The 22996-nt window shown below is 40.9% G+C and overlaps 1 protein-coding gene across 1 annotated transcript in view; it reads right to left on the reverse strand.

The window, feature by feature from the left end:
* TMX4 (thioredoxin related transmembrane protein 4) overlaps positions 1-10759 on the reverse strand; it is a 42520-nt gene extending 31761 nt beyond the window's left edge. The window contains exon 1 of the mRNA XM_045832999.1: positions 10433-10759. Within this exon, the coding sequence (XP_045688955.1) occupies positions 10433-10611 (179 nt within the window). The 5' untranslated portion in view covers positions 10612-10759. The remainder of the gene's footprint in view (positions 1-10432) is intronic.
* Between the last annotated feature and the right edge of the window lie 12237 nt (positions 10760-22996).

A 22996-nucleotide genomic window follows, 5' to 3' on the forward strand; every position in this document is an offset into this window, starting at 1 on the left:
TCTAAATAGAGAGAACAGTGTGTGTGAAGAAGGCTCAGAGAGCTGAGAAAAGAGGGTGAAGACATCATCCATAGCCTTTAAAGAGTGGCATAAGGACTTAGGATTTCCTTTGAAGCACCATGGTAAAGCCTAAAGAAGAAGAGAAGTATGTTCAGATTTACATTTTCAAAACACAACCAAGCAGTTTGTGGAATAATGGATTAGGGAAGGGTAAGGTGGAAGCAAACAGAACTGGAAGTGAGGCAGGAGACAGCATAGGAAGAACTCTGAGACTGCACTGCTGCTACTGGCCAGTGTCTAGCATCCTAGTTGCCAGGCAACACCTTCTACCACTTAGGTAGAATAAACAGTAAACTGAGGCAGAGAGGAGGAAGGAGACATGTCTCACACGCTAACTCAGTAGTCCTGAGCCTGGCCTCATAATGTTGCCAGGTGTTTCAACACCACAAGAAACACTATGTTAGCAAGAAAGAGAATAAAGTCCTTGAAATTCTATGCAGTGTTTCCACTATCTGGGAAAGAGAGCCTTGAAACTGTGCTTTTATCCCAGGGCCTGGAATTCGGGAGAGGTTCAATGGTACCCATAGAAGAAGCCCGTAAGACAACTTTGGTTAATTGTCTACCTCTGGTCACTATATGTTTTATGAGGGAGTCCCTAATGCGTACAGAAAGAGCCCATAAATAACTCTGGGAAGTGCCCCAGTTTTAATTAACTGCCTCCTATCACATATTTGTTTTATAATAAGATGAACAAATGGAGTCTGGAGCAAGATGAGGATTTGGGCTAACAGACCCTCACACATACCTAAGTTTGGTTAGTCACATTCCCCCAGGAAAGCTGGCACCACATTTATCCATTAATCAATATGTACATTTTTTTTATCTCCTATCCCACCAATTATATAAGTCCTCTGAACAAAGGACTCTCTCTCGGGGGCTTGAGGCAGTCCTGGAGCTCTTGGCTTTCGGGCCACCGGGCCTCGGGCCACCCAAGCGCTTGCCAACCTGGTCTTCAGCTGCTCTTCCTTTTGCCACCCTACTTTGCCCTGAAACTTTGCCTTTCACCCCCCACTCAACCTAGTCCCATTTTCTTCCATGGGAATGGATCACTAATAAACTGATTACATGTTAATAGATTTGCTGGTAATTCTTTACACCTGTCAGCAAGAAGCACCAGGTCTCTCCTGTCAACAGGAGGCTGGGCTATCTGCCTGGCAACATGCTAATAGCCTTACAATTCTTTTCCATGACCTTGAAAAATATCACAAATACTCGGACCACAAAGCTCCGAAGTGGTCTAGGATTTCACCTGCAGAAGTAAAATGGGAATCCAGAGAAGTCTGCTATTTAGACAGTATAGTGGATCGAATACTATCCTCTGAAAAGATATGTCCAAGTCCTAAGCCTCAATACCTGTGAATATGGGACCTTACACATATAATTTCTTTGCTTGGGACGAGATCATCCTGAATTTAGGTTAGGCCATAAATCCAATGACTGGTGTTCTTATGAAAGAAAGAAAAAGGAGGTTTGACACAGAGACACAGAGGGAGGCCAGGCAACGACAGGGACAAAGGCTGGTGTTAGGCAGCTACGAGCCAAGGAACACCGAGGATTCCAGTAGGCTCCAGAAACTAGAAGAGGCAGGGAATGGACACTCTCCGAGAGCCATCAGAGGGAATCGTTTATGCCAAAATGTTGATTTTGGATTTCTGGTTGCCAGAATTATGAGAAAATAAATTTCTTTTGTTTTAAGCCACCAACTTTGTGGTATTTAATTTGCAGTAGTCCAAGTCACCCAAGATCTAGTATGCTTTATTAAGCAAGTGATGAATTGGGCAGCATCCCATCTTCCAACTAGAAGGGTGCCCTGAGAAACTGTACAAAATGGAAGAGTTTTAATAGCAAAGGGTGGGGCAAAGGATCTATTAACAAAAGAAAAGAAAGGATTATTTTTGAGCAGGACACTTTTTCTTTGAGGGGAGCGCCCTGGAAGGGTTTTCAAGCAGATTGCCCCTTCTTTGAGTTGGGGAAGGGCAGGCAGTGGACAGAGATTACTGGGGCTTGACCAGAAAATTCCTGACTGATTATGTTTCTGGGAGAGACTGAAACTGCAAATACATCAGGTTTTAATCTAGGTTTGGCATCGTCGGCTTTTAGCACTAGTGATGCCATTTTGGGCCTGTGGTTTTCTTTTTAACATTTCCAAAGCACTTTTCTGACACATTAGCTCATCTGAACCTTACAACCTCACTGTCAGACAAAACACATTTAAAGAGACTTCCTTAAGGTCACCTAAAATCACATAGAATAAGAACCCAGAAGGAGGTATTTATGTGATAATAATCTCCAAGTGTAACAGGGGGCAATCAAGGGGGGGGGGCCAAATAGGGATTTGTAATGGGGTTCAGAACTCAGGGTGTCCAGGAAATATTAGGAAAAAAAATATATAGAATGTCCTCAACCCCACAAGTCTGAGTTGGGGGAAGGGACACATGGAGCAGGACCATTGAGAGCTGTTTTGCATAGCAACAGTTTTGCAGCTAACCTCTGGCATGGTCATTTAAGGTATCTATAACCTTTAACTGGTTGCATAGATATGTTAAATAGCTGTGGCCTTGCTTTGAGCCAGGAGGATGGAAGTGACTTCCACCCAAGATTTAACTGGGAGGCAACTCCCCCTGGTTACAGGGCCTGCATGAGAGTTTGGAGATGATTGGCCCCATGCCATGGGGCCACACCTGCTCAGACTTACTCTGGCAGCCCAATAAAGCTGGAAGAATACAGGAATGCTGGCAGGTGTAACTGATTGTGCTAGGAGTCAGAAATGGGGCCACAGGGAAAGACTGGTGCAGGGATTTAAACCCAGGTGTGGCAGCTGGGCCAAGTGGGGACCATGTGGCTTTGGTGGAGTCAGGACCAGGTGGCTTTGGGGTGCTCCCTTTGGCCACGTGGCTTAGGAAGCAGGAGACTTTGCCTGGAAGAAAAGGGGTGAAAAGATTCTTGTTGGTGGGCCATGAGAAGGGCCACATGGTTTTGGATTAACTGGAGAGTGTGGCAGCGACAGAGCTGTTATGCAGGGATGCTGAACCATGGACTTCTACTTCTCTTCCTGAGATACAGTACCCTGAACTGGACAGAGGGAGAAGGAAGGACTGTGTGCCTCTGTGGGTATTCTAAAGGACTTTAGTATTTTAATGAAGACATTAAGTCATTACTCTTTAGTCTGTACAACTTTTAAATAAATAATCCTTTCCTTTTCACCAATCTCTGGCATTGAGAGACATCTCTCCCTGGCAGCAGGCAAGGTGAACCTACTGGGGGGGGACCCCCAGAGGAAAAAGGGGGGTCCTTTAGGTGATAGTATATCATTTGCTCCCCCACCCCATCTGTTCTATAACAAAGAAAATAATACCTAATATCAACCAAAAGAAAGAGGGAAAGAGGAAGTAGAGAAAAAGAACAAATAAAAAATTATGAAAAATAAGGAAGAAATCTTAGAAGTACCACTCAGTGAACTCTAGACTCTCTTTGCTTTGTTTCCTTAAACCTCGGTTTTTCCATGTAACTCAGGGACCCACATGCTACCCTCAGTAATTACTAAATCTTGCAAATCCCATCATTTAGAAAGAATCCCAGTCCCTAATTTCTAGACAGGCTAATATATAAATTGGGTTTTGTTTTGTGTGTGTGTGTGTGTGTGTGTGTGTGTGTATTATTGACACTCAGATATACAAACACCATTGAGGTAATTTTAAATATTCCATTTTCTATGTAGCTGCTACCCACTTGTCTGTAGCACTGTTAATGCTATTCTCTCTGAGATTTAATCACAGCTTATTATATCAGAATGCACCAATATCATTCATTCACCTAGTGTTTTCTTTTGGTGGAGGTAAACCAGCTCCAAGTCTCAGGTGTGGGAATTGGTCCTTTGTTGTTGAAGCTTTTTAAATTACAGTGGAACCTCACTTCTGGAATTTAATTTGTTCTGAAAAGCTGTCTGAGAAAGCCATTTCCTTGAAAACTGAATCATACTCATACTCGCGCATTCTCCCTTTGTCGCCTGGGAGATGTGTATGATCACACAGATATGAGTATGAAAGGGTTGTCAGGTGGAGAAACGAAGTTTTATTCGACAACTGAGACATCTTTTTTCCATGAACAACTTGGTCGAGAAACAAACTGTTCAAGATGGGAGACATTCAAGAACTGAGGTTTGACTGTATTAATATTCTTCTACATTTAAAGGCTGGTCATTTAGGCAGTAATTTAGAACCTACAAGTAAAATACCTCCAGAGGCTGGGGGTGGGGGGCAAAGGAAAGTCATGTATGTGACTTTCTTGCTGTTCTTTATCTATATATATGTATAATTTATTTTATGTACATATGCATGAATAAAACTCATGAAAAATATTGAATGCAATATACAGTTATATTTCTTACAACTAGTTCAGAGTGGCAATCTTCTCCTAATTACAACACAGAACAGACCTGACTAACCTTTTCTTTTATATATAAATTAATCTTTCAATTTAGAAGCCTCCAAGAGAAACTGGTACCTTTACAGCCATGGAAACCATACAACAGTATCTTTCCTATTTAAATTTCTGCAGATGACAGTAGTATATAAAAGTAATAAGCTTCATAAAGACATTTGAAACATATTCCAGATAGCCAAAAACACTTAAGTTCTGCTGTATGAAAGGTGGCTGACGGCCCTTGATTCTTTAATTGCATAACTCAATTTGGCATGAGATTTCATTAAGTGTACTAAATGCTTCAGGGAAGGAATTAATTATATTTCCTAGAAATAAAGTTTTACTAAAAATACATTTTTACTCTCCAATAATGGGCAATTTTTCTTCTCTCCTGGCTCAAATTTCACCAGTGCTTCCCAGCATTCTCTTTGCTTATCCTTGCAGAAGTGAGATGGACAATGACAAATACAATTCATGTTCACTTAGAACTTCCTGTGACCAAAATACTTGGAAGAATCTGTGACAAAAACATGAAACAGGTGCACTAGGTTCATCTTTCTGTGATTTAACACATGAATCTAAATCAAATGCAAACAAATGGTGCCTTCACTATGTCAAGTGCTATTTGAAAGGGTCAGACCAGTTTCCCAACCTGCCCCACCGCTCCTGACCCAGTCAGGCCAGTTTTCCGACCCTCTGGACTGCTCCTGATTGTTGTCCCGACTCAACTGATAGATGGCGGCTTAATCAAACCTCCCCGACTCCTCGCGAAACAATGTCTGGCGCCAGCTGCAATGGCCCACGGTCAGACTGACCCTCCAGTACCCGGGAACAGCCCACCCTTTACCTAACCCATAGTCCGGACTCACATTTTGGAACCCTGAGGCACCCACCTAGAAGAACAAGAAACTAATCCGTCCCTCACTCCCTCACAAACCCCACACTTTTTCTTTTAAAAACCCCATTCCTGCCTCCCCTCCCAGCCCAGTCAATCCCAACTCAGCCTGCCTGCAAGCGCAGCATCAAATAAAGGCACTTGGATCAGATTATCCAGTTCCTCCAGCCTCTATTTCTCACGCATTTCTAACACTATTCTTCATTTCGGAAAATCCAGAAAACCTCTTAATGAACCAAGATTTGAAAATCTTTCACTTGAATGTATTTCTTTAGAAGTTCATTTCTAGGAAATGTTATAAAAATGTAGAGAGAAAATAAAAATTGACAGCTGTACAAAAACTGTAACACTTACTAGAGAAAATGGAACTGACTACTTTCACTAGAATTAACACTCCATTAAGGTGGTGACTGGTGCATTGCTTGTACCTTAAGAGAGCCTGGCAGATCCTAGTACACAATAAATGATTATTATACCAATGGACAAATGTTAGATGAGAGTGACTATCATCTTAGTACCTAAGAAAATATATACAGATATTTCCTTGAGTGATATACTTGAGAAAGTTCTTCATTAAAGAAACAAGTCTATTACTTATTCATTCACTTAGTCGAAAAGAATTACTGAACACACCTAGTACTTGGTAGTTACTCAGGCTCTTGAAATAAACAGGAAGAAAAACTTAGTTCCTCTTCTTAAATGCTCATCCTCTAGAGGAGGAGTCAGACAAAAACTCAACACAAAAGCATATGTTAATTGTGATATGGGCCTTGATTATATGCTAGATAACAGTGAAAATGAATTTTCCCCGGGGGGCTGGGAAGTCAGAGCACCTGTTTCAGTGGTGAGGCATGAAAGGAATGACTATACAGCAATAATGCTCTTCATCTGCAGAAAGTAGAAACACAGTAAAACCAGGGACAGTCAGTCCTTTGTATGCCACAGGGAAAAGGACTGGCCTTATGTGGGCCAGGGCTCTGGCTAGCTGGGAACCTAAGCACTGATTGATTAAGCAGACTCTGGGCCTTCCCTCAGGGTCCTCAGCGACCCAGCTATTCTCCCTGGCATGCATCAGAGACTGTAAAGCACAGGGCTGCATTCTGGTTCTGGCCTTGCCCACAACTAAGGATCCAGTCTTAGTCAAAGCTTCCATCTTTTCAAGTATTCATCTCCCCTAGTGAATGAGCATGAGAATAATGCTCTACCTGAGTACTGGGATGATCAAATAAGACAGTATTGAGAACTTGTGGTATAAGCAATATAACTGTTCACTGTGACTGAAATGAAGAAGATGATGATGAGGGGGGATGGTGATGTGGATATATTCCGTTCATGGAAACAATCTGAAATCAAGTACTTCTGTTAGTTTAAGAATTCTTTTTTTGCATGTTTTAAATACCCATAACAGTACCTAGGCAGTGGTTTGCACTCAGAGATATTTGGAAATGTGCATCAAGGATGCAAGTTGTTAAATTATTCTGATATCACATGACTACTAAAAAGACAGGTTCTGCAGTGTGAACCATTCCCACACATCAAAGAACTGTCCAATCCAAAATGCCAATAAAGCCCTGGTGAGAAACACTGCTAGATTCTCAACAGATAGGAAATATTTGGTGAATATTTGCTAAATAAATGAATGGTTCATATGATATCTATTTCTTTCAGGGCACAGTAGACTGCCAATCTCTTGAAATCAAGGAATGTAACTGGTTGACTTTCACCTTACCAGATCCCCAACCCTGAAACTGACACATGATAAGCAATGACTATCTGAAAAATCCCATCACCAAATCAAGACAATCTATTACACTACAAGAAATTATAAGTATTTGGCATGGGTAAGGTAAGGCAATAGTGTTAAAGATGTTCTCTTCAAGTCTGGTAAAGACATTGGGAAAACAATACTAAAACTTAGAGGTCCAAGTGAAGTAAATGAGGCTTTCCTCCATCACCAGATGACTAATTGCAATTTGTAAGCACGACCATCCCAGTAACTAAGTCAGAAAGAGTAGTGGCTTTATAAAGATCAATATGCTTTGCAGAGGAATTTTAACCCAAAGCCATACTTTCTCTCTGGATATCAATTTAAAGGTAGGTGGGTCAAAATTAAGATATTTGGATATCTTCACATTTCTTTTTTGAAGGGAAAGGCACCAGAACAGTATACAGAATGTATTACATTGCATACTTTTGTGTTTCAAAAGAACAAAATCAGTTTTCTCAAAGACTGATTAATGGGAGCCAAGTAAGTGTACAAAATAGCAAAAGGTTACAAGTCAGTGAATAAAAGATAGTATGAAACAATAGAAATAAAACATTAGAAGGTATTTTAAAAATTAGATAGCCTTCCCTAACCTTGACAAAGAGCAAACTTTCCATCAGAGGTTGATAGAAAAAGCACAAAAAGCCAATTATATAAATGTGGCAGAAATGGGGGTACAGATTAAAAAACAATACATGAAGGCAAAAAATAAGATCAAAACAACATATCACTCCACAGCATTAAAGAAAATGTAAATGAGTAGTAATGAAAGAACTTCTCAGATCTGAAAGTTTCAGAATTGCAAATATTCATTTTTAATTGACCTTTCTACTTAGCATAAAGAAGTGCTTTTTAAAAACAAATTCAATCACAAGGATCAAAAAAAACTGACTTAAAGAGGAACAAACTAAATTTTACAATAAGAGCTTTTCAAGTCTCAGCAGACAAACACTGTTAGGTCCTTAAAAATGAATTAAATTATTGATACCAATATAACAGGAATTGTATTATAGGAGCTCTGTATAAAGTGGAATATAAAAGAATTTCCAGAAGAGAGGAAGCATATAAGTAAATGAAAAAATAACTGTCAAATTTTAAATACCGTCAGAAAGCCTAACTTGGTTCTGTAGAGAAGTTAAATTCACCAGCTAACAATGTGGGCCTCTAATAATTTCCATTTATTATGACCAGTCCCCCTGAACAAAGTGTTAAAATGGAAACTACTATTAACACACTCTGTTTGTTATATATATCAGGGAAAGAAATCTGATAACTTATTGGCTATTTAAGTGAATTCTCAGGCGGCCTATAAAGGTACTGAGAATATAACGCATTTTATATTTTTAGAAGTGTTCAATTTGGTCAAAGGGGAGAAAGGGAGTGTCACAAATGGATAACAGCCACAGTACTTCTTCAGTACAAGCACCTAGGTTTGGTATAGAGAAGTTGGATGCAATGGTTGAAATCCTCTTTCAGCCTTGCTTCCAATTCCGAAGTGTACTAGATGAAGCAAGAACTTCTAAAATGATCAAGTGTCTACACAGCTTCCAGGTTACAAGTGTAATTGTGTGTCACAGCCCAAACACATTCCATAGAAAGGACACATAACAGGCTTAGAGTAACTGATTACTACATCTAGGCTTATACATTTATGAAGAAGTAGTCTGAACTGTCAACATGGCCAAGCATAGGAGTTGTTGCCTATTTATAAGCTTAACATGGTTTACACTTACTTTTAGTATTCTTAGTTCTTTTACTTAAAAAAACAAAAAACTATTCCAAAAGGAAATGTAAATGAGCTGAAGCCTTTCTGCTTTGACTTTCATCACGCACACACAAACTCAGTTTTAATCAGAAAACACTTCTAGAAAAATTCCATTTTGTAAATACTTACTGAAAAAAAGAACTATCTGTAGTACTAGGGGACAAAATGCAGCTGCTACACTTTTACAATTATTATAAACATGAGTCCAGAAAAAGCTCTACCTCCTCAACTCCATTCAAAGTAGTTAAGTGGTTTATTTTAACAAGAGTATGTCTACAGATCTCTTTAATAATTTCATTGACTTATTATGATCTCAAAGGCTTTTTACTTCAAGGTCTAAAATATCCCCTTCTTTGCAACCAAAAGGTAAATGTATATTTGAGGGGTAATGTGCATTCTGTTCTTGAACAATGTATTCTGCTAAGTGACGTAACTTCGGCCCTGGTCTCTCTGGGATGTTTGCACTTCGTAGGCTTCTGCTCACACCTAAAATGAAAACTTTAAAATTTAGCCTTGAACAAATAAAGGAAAGCTCCAGTTATATGAGTGTCTCCTCAACAAAAATCTACGTATCAAATAGCAATTATCAAGTATGTATACCACAGAAATCACAGGAGAAATTAAGGAGACGTGGTCTGTGATCTTTTCTCCATTCTCCATTTTCTCTGCAAACCCACCATGAGTGGTCAGACTCTCAAGCCTATTCAAACATCTGCCCCGACTACTTCAAATCTTGCATATGATCGCTTTCTTCCTAGCAGAAGCTATTTTAATCTATGATGACCAATCCCTTGGCCTGTGCCTAACTCAAATCTCCATTTTCCCATCTCCTCAGGCAAAAGCACTATCCACGATTTACTTTCTGTTATTCAAAGGAGGCAATTTACTAATGTCCTTTTCTTTATGACACTAGCACAAGGGAGTAATAGTTACCCATAAAGTCTTATCTCTAAAAATTACAAGTATCAACATTTGAAATCTTGTTTTAAAGCTTCAAAATCACACATCTTTGTGCTTTTTCACAATGTTATCTTGGGATCCTCAAAATAAAGACTAAGATACTTTACACAAACTTGCTTGCCCTTCACCGTGGTGCAATTATTCATTCAACAAACACATTGCCTAGCCCACTGTATTTGTACTGCACAAAAATGTCACTGAATGACTGACCACCTTTCTCCTCTACCTACAAACCCATATCAAAAGCACGCTATTTTTCCTGCAGATGGCCTCCGTCCCCCCTCCCTATACCCTCCCCTTGTTGCTCACCCACCGCATCTCAAAACACTTCCCTAAAGTAGGGGGCAAGCAAGGTGAAGGAATGGAGGAGATACACTTCACCCTCAGCTGTCAATGCGTAGGGCTGGGAACGCACGCGCAGCGCGGGCAGTTAGGTCCGGTGGCAAAGTGGGCCCGGGGCCTGCACTCGACCCCTGCGGGTAATGCTGGTTGGGAGCGGCCTGGTCGGCCCTGGGAGGAGGTGTCTGAGGGGACAGTGTGGTGTGGGCCGGTCGGGCACACTCACAATTTCAGCATCCACTCGCCCTCCAAAACCAGCGTCCAGTTGGAGGCGGTCATGGGAAGCACCATGCTCCGCTCAGCCGGTAGCGAAGCCTGCTCCGGCCGGACCTCCTCCGCCGTCTCCGCAGCGACCCAGGCGGCTAGAAGCACCAGCAGCAGCGGGCTGCAGCGCCCTCCCGCCATATTGGGGCGCGGAGCGAGGCTCCTCCACAGGACGCGTGGAGAAAAGTAGCAGCGGGTCCACGGCCTCACTTGCTGCACCACTGGGCCTCTAAAGGTAGACACAGGGGCGGAGGGGCGGAGGGGCGGAGGGGCTGCGTAGCTTCCGCTCAACGGAGCAGCCTACAAACCATAGTGGGTGGAAGAGGCGAGGACCGCCTCTTATCAGCCCGACGGGTGCGCTGAGGCCACGCCCCCTCCCGCCTAGACTTGCCGCTGTTGCCCGGGCTGTCAGTTGCCTAGGCAACAGCCTGCCATTCTTCCGGACCACCAAACTGAAAATAAAGAGATGACCCGATGTTGCTCAAGTTAGAACGTGCTCCGCCTGCGCCCAGGCTACCCAGTAAAGAGAGGCGGGGCAGCGGCTGGATGGCGCGTGTGGGTTTTTCTAAAGAGAAACTTGACCAGTAATTTAAGAACTCATCCTCTCTTCGATGGTAGCAAAATAACAACCATGGGCTGCAAAGTAAACCTGTTTAACGAAGAATGGAGTGGGCATGCGTCTCTTGCTAAAAGGACAGGAAAAGTTTAAGTACTCTCTGCATGTGTATATTGAAATATCATTGCCTAATTGGAGGTAATTGTGAAACTAGACTATGAAGTTTCAAAACTGTATGTTCTTTACAAAAACAATTTTAATTTTATAAAAACTTAAAACGTGGGTACTAGTAGATAAAATGAGTTAATTAGAAAAATGCCAGCCACAATTAAGTGCACCTCACACTTTCCTCAGTTACAGTTAGATCTAAAATGAAAGTAGCCTTCAATATTTCCAAATTTCTTCCCAGATACACAGTAGTACATTTGTACCTGGAGGCCACCACACTCTTGTATGACTGAAATACATATTAGAGGGATGGTGAGCTTTTCAAAATGTGCTTTATAAGAATTCATTAGGTGTTCAAAGTATAAAACTGAGTATGTGATGTGAATCCTGAGAAAGAAGACACCCACTAAGAAGGGCTTCTGGTAGCTAACTGGACTAAAATTGTTTAAAAACAGAGCCTAGCAGCCATTTCTGCACAGCCTCTTCTCACACAAACTGCACTGTAGAGAATCCTGCACTGAACCACCTGCCTGTGCATGTAACTACCTGCCTCTGTACAGAACTTCCTGCCTAGGCTGTGTTTCTTGGAAGCTAGGATGGGTATGAGCCAGCCCACATAAAGGAGTTCCTGGAATCCTACTTCAACCAATAGGACTGAAACTTTCCCCATGTAGTAGAACTGCACATCTCCAAACAACCAGAGTAGCTCTATTCCAACCAATCAGGAGAGTACCTTTTGGGCCAATCAAACTTTGAGGATTTGGATTCTTCATTTGAATGAGGAGAGACCAATCAGGAACCAAGGGCGGGGACTTTCATCTATATGCCAGTTTTCCTGTAGCTGTGAGAGTACACATTCCCTTTCCAGCTAAGATGAAGGCAGTATTTTTCCCTGTACTGCTCCAAAGTCATTCTGTTTTCACAGACTGCTGTGTTACAGTTAAGCCTTTTTGTACTGAATAAAATTTCTTTCTTCACTTCACCCCAGGTTGTAGATTCCTGTTGGCATTGAATGGCTGCCAACAACCATCAGTTGACAGTAATCAATATACCATGAAAAATATGTGATTTTTGTCCTTTTATTTAGCACAAACAGCTATACAACTATGATTATCGCAGGGCACATAAGATGAATCTACAATCACTGTGTATAGCAAAGAAAGGTTAATTTTGCCTCCAGAGAAGGTCTTACCTGCCTTTGATGTTAATTCGTAGTAGCTAAATTCTGTATGGAACCTGTCCTTATCAAGTTATGACTCAAATTTACAAACTATTATAAATTTGGAAAATGTTTCTGCAATAAATGTTACTAAGAGTCACTGTTATACACAGATTATTATCAAACTCAAGGGATTTTCAGCTTGGGGTGCTCTATTCAAGAAAGTTGTTGCAAGACAGTTTTATTTACTTTGAATATAGATTCACATTCAAAGCTCTGTCTCCTCTAAGGAATCCTTAGTCATTGCTTATAAACACTATTTGGTCAATTACATGTTGGTTCTTTTTTGCAGATGGCTACACTCACTTATCAGGTTGGGTTCCTGTCCAGCACATTCTGTTTATAGCTGCATCTGCAAAATGCTGTGCTACATTTTAACATTTGGCAAGAATAGCATTTAGTAAGAACTTCTCAGACCTTGAGACCCTTTCCTGTCTAACAAGATCAATCTTTAAATTCAATTGAAAATGTTTGACTTTGCTTAAAAAGCAAGGACTCATTTGTGTGAATTCTACCATTCTATTCAGTTTAGTGTGTATGTGATTTGTTTTAAAAAAGCTATTAAGAATAGGATCTGATAATAAGGAATTACTATTGATTTTGTTGGGTGTAATAATGGTGTTATGAATACGTATTTTTAAACATGTTTTGGTTACATAGTGCCATACTTATGGCTGAAATAATATACTGTCTAGAATTCACTTTTTAAAAGTCCATATATAAAATTTGGAGAGTGGAGGGAGGATGGGTGAAACCAAAGTGGCACAGTATCAGGTAATGTTAAAGCTAAGTTCATTTTTACTATTCTATCTACTTGTGTATGTTAGAAATTTTCCAAAATTAAAAAGAGCATATCTGAGACACAGAGAAACTATTGCTTGCAACAGCATGGATGGAACCAGAGGGTATTATGCTCAGTGAAATAAGTCAGTCAGACAAAGACCAATACCATATAGTTTCACTTATAATGTGGATCTAGGAACAAAATAAAGCCAACAAACAAAATTGAAACAGACTCATAGATACAGAGAGAAAACTGGTGGTTGCCAGAGAGGAGAGGGAGATAGGTTAGTAGGTGAAAGAGGAGAAGGGACTAAGTACAGCTACAAAATAGTCATGAGAAAGTAAGTAAAGCATAGGAAATATAGTCAATGACATTGTGATAACTATATATGGTGCCAGTTGAGTACTAGAAATATGGAGGGGAACATTATGTAAATTAAATGATTGTCTAACCACTAAGCTGTATACCCAAAACCAATACATAATTTTAAAAAGAAAGAAAGAAACTATTGCTGAAGCTTTGCCTATATCTAACACAAAATATATGTTCAAAAATTGAATTTCTTGGCCTTCAGACTAAGGTGAGTAGGAAAGAATATATCAAAAATGTCTGTGAACTAGTGTGTGGTGGGGTGGCACAGACCAGGGTCAGGAAAGCAATTGCTGTCAAACCATGATTGACATCTCAGCCTGACACTTCCTACTAATGTGACTTGGGGCTAAAACTATTTAACACCAAGGTTCTATTTAAATGCAGGTAATAATAGAACATACTGCATGTGATGGTTGTGAAGACTGAATGAGATAACTATAATGCCTAACTCATGGTATAATTCAATAAAGGTTATGTACTATTATTTGGAGGCAACAGCATGTTGTAATGCCTCTAAGGCTCTCTACTTTTCCTAAATTAAAATCAAATTCACTTAGCATGGTACACAAAGTCCTTTACAATCCAGCTTCAGTTTTGCCTACTTCACGGTCCAGCATTCCTATAATTCTCCATGTTCCAGTAATTCAGAGCTACTTCCCATTCCCCAAACAAGTGAGAAACAGGGGCATCATTCCAATAGCTCTATAGAGCAGAATCCTGTGAACAACCACAAAAGTGACCTAGAAACAGATCTTTCCCCTACTGTTGAGATGACTGAGCCTTAAGAGTGACCCAGAGCCAGAAGGAACAGCTTAAGTGGATCCTCTAACCAATAAAAACCATAAAACAATCAATAAATGTTGCTTTAAGCCATGAAGGTTTAGGGTAATTTTTCATGCAGCAATAGGTAACTAGGAATGTACACATTTAAAGAATGGAATTATAGTTTTAAGAAGATTGATACCTGGTACTGGGGAAAAGAGCTTTTTCCCTGGAGTAGAGTCCACAGGTAGCACTGTGGAGCAGCCCTGGTTACACAAAAATACATGGCTCCAAGTGGGAAAAGGAATACCTTGTCCGCTGATGAGCTGCTGCAATAGCAGGAGAGAGAGGAAGAATGTGGCAGATGCACATTCAGTTCCCTTTTCTTTTCCTGCCTGCAGAGCAGTATGCTTCCACACTCTCTTTGAATTTAGGCCTACCATTGTAACAGTTCTAGCCAATGGTCAGCAATCAGGAGGGATGTGAATGTATCACTTGGAGTTTGAAGCATTTAATCACTGGTGCCAGGTACTCTCGTTTCCCTTCTCCTATTGTAGAACTTTTACAGAAGGATCATGACTGAGGAGTCCACAAGACAAGAGAAGCCTGAATTTTTAAGATGGGTCATGGAGAACAGTTACCTTAATGGTCCCCTGGATTCTTAATGAACTCTGAATAGGCAAGAAATAAATTTCCATGATGATAAGCCTATTTGGGTTAGCTATTGCTGCATAACTCACCAGTATCATGTCTAATGGTTCTTGGAGTTGGTAGGCTCAACTAGGCTGTTTTTCTTCACAGGATGGGTACCAGACACTTGGAAGCTAAGGCTACAGGTTATTTGAAGTCTTTTGTGCTCAGATGTCTAGCACCTGGCATAGGATGGCTGGAACAGCTAGGGACTCATGAAACACCTCTCTTATCCTAGCAGTCTCTCCATGGGGATAGCTGGGCTTCCTTTAGCATGGTAGTTTGAGGGCTCTCATACTTCCTTTCTCTAGAGCAAGAGTTCCTAGAGCCCCCAGGGGAAGCTACGGTGCTTCTTAAGATCTTAGAAATCTAAGAATGTCACTTCTACCACATTCTATTGGTCAAATCACCAAAGGTCAGTCCAGATTACAGAGAAGAGGAATTAGACTTTACTACTTAACAAGAAGCAACAAAATAAATTGTGGCCATCTTTTATCTATAAAAAGTCCCCTCTGAAAAGTTAGAATTGTTTGTCACTGAAGCATAATCTACCTGTTCTGATTAACTCTCTATCTTCCTTTGATGACTTAGTCAAGAGTAGTTTGGGGGGGTTATGGGTATTGGTGATATTTCCAGAAAGCAGAGTAGGAACTACCTTTCTCCTTTTCCCTTCTGTGGGTAGGCCTGCCTTGTGATATGCCTGTTTGGGCAAAAGGTATGGGAAAGGATGGTTTTTAAGCCTTTGAGTTTAACATGCTGACACCATGGTATCTGAGCACTCATAAGACTTCACAGGATTTTCATTAAATTTGTTCCCCAAAAATCCAAAAGAATATGATAAGATTTATATAAACAGGCTCATATGGATCAGATACCTGTCTTTTGCATCCAGAACCCTTTTTAAACATTGAATGATGCCAAGAAAGATAAGAACATATATTTCAATGGTAGAAACTTTAAATATATATAGTAACAAAAATAAACCTTAATAAAATTGGTAACTTGGGACCTGATATTAAGAGGATAATCAACCCTGACTGGTATGGCTCAGTGGGTTGGGCATCATCCTGCAAGGTGAAAAGTCCCAGGTCCCAGGTAAGGCACATGCCTGTGTTGGAGGCCAGGTCCCTGGTTGGGGGTGTGTGAGAGGCAACTGATAGATATTTCTGACATAGATGTTTCTCTCTCTCTCTTTCTTCCTCCCTTCCCCTCTATCTAAAATAAATAAAAAAAATCTTTAAAGAAAGAGGATAATCAATGAAAGATAAAAAGATTGTATTAAAATTACAAATGCCATAACCATAGGCTGTAGAAATAATAAACAATGGTTTTCCTGTTGAGGATGGTGAAACTGGTATGGAAATATTAAATAAGCTACACAATGATGTAAAATTAGTCCATAAAGTAATAATGGTACAGGAATTTAATTACACAAACAGATTTGTTAAATGCCTTACAGGAAGAAGAGATGGAGAGAGAATTTAAATAGGACATTTTCTAGAACAGATGGTAGAAGAAACCATAAAGGATGAAAATGCACTGAATTGTCTGAGGTTAGTGACTAGAAACAAATCCTAAAGGAGCCTTGATAAGCTTCTGAGAAATAGTAACCCTAGGACTACCTCTTTGTTAAAGAGAATCACTGATTTACTTATTTATTTATTTACTTGCTTTAATTACTTTATTCGTTTATTTATTTAAATTCTCACCCAAGGACATTTTTTCATTGCTTTTCTGAGAGAGAGAGGAAGGGAGAGAAAAACATTGATGTGAGAGAGAAGCATCAACTACTTGCCTCCTGTCAAGGTTCCCAGACCGAAGATCATACACACTGCACTGGGGGAATCAAACCTGCAAGTTTTTGGTTATGGGACAATGCTCCATCCCAACTGAGCCACACCAGCCAGGGAGAAAAATCACAAATTTTTCTGAAAACTAATAAGTGAGCTCAGGAAAACCTGCATATAAGAGAAATACATACCAGTAAGAAAAAAAAATTCTAATGTAATATAGGCAAATATCCCATTCAAGAACAACAAAAACTATTTTTAAAAAACTAGACTTCTGACCAAGATGGAGGTGTAGGTAGGTACACTTTGCCTCCTCACACACACAAAAGAAGGACAACAACAAATTTAAAAACAAAGAATAACCAGAACTGCCAGAAAAATCAAGCTATATGGAAGTTTGACAACCCAAGTGTTAAAGAAGAAACATTCATCCAGACTGGCAGTAGGGGTGGAGATGGGCAGCCAGGGCAGCTGAAGGACCAAGCGAGGGGGCGACTGAAGAGCGGGTAGTCACACATTTGCGTGGAGATTAACTGGGGGGAGCAACTGGGGAACAAGACAGATGGTGTAATCCGGGGTTCCAGCACAGGGAAATAAAGCCTCAAAACCTCTGACTGTAAAAACCTGTGGGGGTCGAGGTGGCAGGAAAAACTCTTAACTTCACAGGTGAGTTCATTGCAGAGACCCACAGGGTCCTTGAATGTACATGAAACCACCCACACAAGAATCAACATCAGAAGGGCCCAGTTAGCTTGTGGGTAGCAGAGGAGTGACTGAAAACTGGCCAAGGACAAAGCAAGAGGCATTATACCTTCTTGGACCCCTCCACTACACACAGTGCTACAATGCAGCAACATGGGTTGCCCTGCTTGGCGAATAACTAAGACTCTGCCACTTATTACATGACAGCTGTGCCAAGACAAAAAAATATGGCCCAAATGAAGGAACAGATCAAAGCTCCAGAAAAATACAACTAAGTGATAAAGAGATAGCCAACCTATCAGATGCAGAGTTCCAAACACTGGTAATCAGGATGGTCACAGAAATGGCTGAGGATAGTCGAAAAATAGAGGAAAAAGTAAAGACTATAAAAAGTGAAATAAAGGAAAACATACAGGGAACCAGTAGTGATGGGAAGGAAACTGGGACTCAAATCAATGGTTTGGAACAGAAAAAAGAAATAAACATTCGACCAGAACAGAATGAAGAAATAAGAATTCAAAAAAAAAAAAAAGAAGAAGAAGAAGAAGAGGAGAGCTTAGGAACCTCCAGGAAAATTTTAAATGTTCCAACATCCAAATCATAGGGGTGCCGGAAGGAGAAGAGGAAGAGCAAGAAATTGAAAACTTATTTGAAAATATAATGAAGGAGAACTTCCCTAATCTGGCAAAGGAAATAGACTTCCAGGATGTCCAGGTAGCTCAGAGAGTCCCAAGAAGTTGGACCTGAGGAAGCACACACCAAGACACATCATAATTAAGTTACCCAACATTAAACATAAGGAGAGAATCTTAAAAGCAGTGAGAGAAAAGGAGACAGTTGCCTACAAAAGAGCTCCCATAAGACTATCAGATGATTTCTCAAAGGAACCTTACAGGCAAGAAGGGGCTGGAAAGAAGTATTTCAAGTCATGAATGGAAATGAACTATCTCCAAGATTACTCTATCCAGCAAAGCTTTCATTTAGAATGGAAGGGCAGATAAAGTGCTTCTCAGACAAGGTCAGGTTAAAGGAGTTCATCATCACCAAGCTCTATTATATGAAATGTTAAAGGGACTTACGTAAGAAAAGGAAGATAAAAAATATGAACAGTAAAATGATGACAAACTCACAACTATCAACAATGGAACCTAAAAAAAAACCGAAAACAAAAACAAAAACGAACTAAGCAAACAACTAGAACAGGAACAGGTTCACAGAAATAGATATCACAGGGAGGGTTATCAGCAGGGGGAAGGTGGGGGCAAAATGGGGGAAAAAGTACAGGGAATACAAAGCATAAATGGTAAGTACAAAATAGACAGGGGGAGGTTAAGAATGGTACAGGAAATGGAGAAGCCAAAGAACTTATATGTGTGACCCATGGACAGGAACTAAGGTGGAGGAATTATGGTGGGAGGGGGGTACAGAGTAGAGGGGAATACAGGGGAGAAAAAAATGGGACAACTGTAATAGAATAATCAATAAAATATATTACAATTTAAAAAATGTGTTAAAGTAAGAATTTTACGTAAAGGAAGACTCATGAACAGAAAAAATAAAATTAAAGGAACAAATAAGACATAAATAATAGCTAGAAGACTTTATGTGGTGGAGATATCAATTTTCCTAAATCTATAAATCTAATGTAGTGTGATTTAAAATTCAAAAGTTGAGTTTTATAGAATTGTAAAAATCAATCTTGAAAAGTAATGTCAGGATTTTGTAAAAGAACAATGATGTAGGTCTTGCCCTCTCAGATGCTACAATATGCTATAAAGTTATGATAAAACAAGGAGGTATTGTATTCATGTAAGAAGAAGCAAATAGATAAATGGATCAGAGTTAAAAACTCAAGAATCAAATCTATATGGATATTTACATATGTTAAAAGTAGTAAGTGAGTAAAGGTAAAGTAGACTTACGCTGCAGTTAAACAGCCCACAAAATCTCTGAGGCCTGACCCATAAAGCTCATTTCTCTGCATGCAAAACCCACCTTGGACCCCAGAGGCTCTCTATTCCAGGGGTCCTCAACTTCCGGGCCATGGACCAGTACTGGCCTGGGCCTGTGAGGAACCAGGTGCACAGCAGGAGGTGAGCTTGAATCATCCCAAACCACCCCCACTCCAGTCTGTGGAAAAATTGTCCTCCATGGACCTGGTCTCTGGTGCCAAAAAGGTTGGGGACCACAGCTCTAGGGAGCTGAGCATGAGACAGGATCTTCACAATACAGCTGCTTACATCTCACAGCTCTGCCAGCTCAACATGAAGCCTCCTCCCTGGTCATCGCAAGGAAAGAGAAAAGTAAAATGCTTCAGGAAACTTTTGGCTTTCTTAGTCCAGAAGCAGCACATATACTGTTCAGCTCATAATCCACTAGCTAGAACTAATCATAAGACTGCCTAACTTACAGGAACCATGGTATTCCATGGGAACTTACTTTTGATGTACACTAATAATGTCCACAGTGGTATTTCAGCTTAATGGGAAAAACTGCATTCATTCACAGTAGCGTCAAGACAATTTCCTCTATATCAAGAGAAAAATCTATATATAGTTTCCTAACAGGAATGGCCCAAGCAGATCTGCCTCGGGCCAGCCTATTGTGTTGGGGTTCTTGACTTTGTGGAGGAAAGGTTTCACAACATGAATCCAGGTGATTTTGAGAGTACATTTATGAAAGATGAGGGTGTTACAGAACAGACGGGGGCAGGGGTCTGCAATTATTGGGCCCACCCTGGCTCACCAAAAACTGTTATAGAATACAGGGGGCCAAGGGCGATATACTATTACCAAAAGGAGCCCCCCAGGTTCGTTATGTCTGCTGCCTTATAGGAAAGACATCTCTCAATGCCAGAGATTCATGAAAAGGAAAGGAAATGTTTATTTAATGCTATACAGACTTAAAGTAGTGACCTAATGTCTTCATCAGAATCCCAAAGTCCCTTAAAACACCCACAAACACACATAGTCCTTCCTTCCCTGCTTTGCCCAGTCTGGGGTACCATATCTCAGGAAAAGAAATAGAAGTCCATGGCTCAGGCAGTCCCCGGTTCTTCCCAGTAACCCGTCTTGGCTGGTAGGCCTCCCTTGGTTCCCAGCACCATCAGCGGCATCGCTGGGATCTCCAGCTAAAGCTGCATGGTGGGTCTCTCTACTAAAGCTGTGGGGGTCCCCACTCTGGCGAAACCATGTGGCTCCCTCACATGGCCGCAGGGGTCCCCACTCTGCCAGAAGTGCATGGCTTTCTCTTACATGGCTGCAGCCACATGGTCCTCTCTCCACTGCCACAGTCACATGGTTCTCTGCACTGCCACAGCCAAATGGCCCTCTGTCTGCACTGCCACAGCCATGTGGTCCTCTCTGCACAATGGCCGCGGGAGTCCCCAGTCTGGCAAAGCCGTGTGGTTCCCTCTCTAATGGCTGCCACATCTGGGTTTAAATCCCCAAGCCAATCTTCCTCTGCAGCCCCATTTCTGACTCCTCCCATGATCAGCTGCACTTGCCAGCACTCGCATATCCTTCCAGCTTTACTGGGTTGCCTTAGTGGGTCTGGCAGACGTGGTCCTATGGTGTGGAGCCAATCATCTCCAAGCTCTCACGCAGATGCTGTAACTAGGGGGAGTTGCCTCCTGGTTACATCTTAGGGGGAAGTTCCTTCCATCTCGCTGGCTCAGAGCATGGCCACAGCTATTCAACATATCTATAAAGCCAGTTAAAGGTTATAGATAAGTAAATGACCATTCCAGAGGTTAGCTGTGAAGTTCAGCTATGCAAAACTGTTCTCAATGGCCCTGCTCCATTTGTCCCTTCCCCCAACTCACACCTGAAGGGGGCAAGGGGTGAGAACATCTTATATATCTTTTTAATATTTCCTGGACACCCTGAGTTCTGGGCCCCCTTCCAAATCCCTATTTGAGCCCCGCATTTTGGCTGTACACTGTAACAAGGGCAGTGGAACAGAGGAATGACTTAGGGTAGAAGAAGCAACAGGAGAGAGCCTAGGCAGTGCTCTTCTTTGGCACCTTAGAAATGTTATAGAAAAGAAGTGAGCCCAGACAGGGCTGCTGTTAGCTTATTAGGAAGTGCAGGTCACAGTGACCGAAGTGAGCCAAAGTGAGGCTGCTTTTAGCTCACTGGGAAGCCCGAGGAAAGGGCACCTTGCAGAGGGTAAGCCTGGGAAGAGTTGCCACTGCCCACTGGTTGCAAGTCTCATGAGGACACTTTGAGTTGAGGAGGAAGTAAATATTCAACAGTTCCTGCCTGAGAAGGGACATGAGCGTGCACTAGAGCAAGCCTGTACAGGTCTTTGTCTTGAGGGTTTTTCTCTCTCTTTTGTGGGTGAGAATCTTAGGAGAGGGTTTCAGCAGAATATGTATTAGCTTTCCAGGTGCATTTTTTACATGCAATTGCATCAAAATGAGCATATAGGAGTGTTTGGGATTATTCTTTAGTCTGCTATACTGTTTTACTTTTATCTTGAGTGTGTCTGGTTTTAATAGGATTTTTATTGTGTTTCCTTGACTTTCATCTCTCCTTGGGTTTAGCTGGCACAAATGGCATTACTTGGGTCTCTGTTCTCTATTTCCCAGACCAGGGTGCCTTAGGCTATGTATTCTCTGGTTAGGGCGAAGAGGTATAAATCATTCGCTCTCAAGTGTCCTTGTTAGGGATGATATGGTAGGTCTCGTGAGTCACTGGCTCCTGTAAGTTGTTTAAATTGTTTGACCTTAAGTTTCTTATCTACTTCTCTATTCAACTTGCCCAGGAATTTTCCTGGATTTTTACTATCCTTTCACAATACATCAATCTATACATCAAAATAAACTCCAGATCAACTAATGAAAGGGCACAAAATAACAAATGCTCTTGGAAAATGCTCTTCGGAACACATAATTTTATGATTGTTTAGTGGTCAAAACCTGCCTTAGTAACATATGAAACCCTGAGGCCATAAAAGGATTCTGATAAATGTGCTATAGAATACAAATAATTGTTAATTAAAGCCAAACCTGGCAAAATGACCTGAAATATAAACAAGAGTTTTATATTCCTGAAATTCAAAAAGTCCTACAAATAGTTAAGAACCAGACAACCCAATAGGAAAATAGAAAATATTGTAAATAACCATATAAGAGGGAATACATATGGCAGCTGAATATGAAGAGCTGCTTGTGTACACTGCTGACCAACACAGTACATTTCAGTGGTTAGACAATCATTACTCTACAAAGTGCCCCCCTGATATTTCCAGTATGGAACTGGCACCATACTCAGCTATTGCAATATGATTGACTCTTTCCCATGCTGCATTTTGCATCCCCATGACTATGTTGTAACTACCAATCTGTACTTCTCAATGCCTTCCTGGTTTCTACCCAGTCCCCCAACCCCCTGCCCATCTTGCAACCACTAGCCTGTAAACCTGAAATTAATACACAATAATATTGAATGTAAACTGTAATTGAAAACATTTTAAAAATC

Source organism: Phyllostomus hastatus, unplaced genomic scaffold (genome assembly GCF_019186645.2).
Source record: "Phyllostomus hastatus isolate PE091 unplaced genomic scaffold, TTU_PhHast_1.1 phas_contig_17, whole genome shotgun sequence".
Classification (NCBI taxonomy): Eukaryota; Metazoa; Chordata; class Mammalia; order Chiroptera; family Phyllostomidae; genus Phyllostomus; species Phyllostomus hastatus.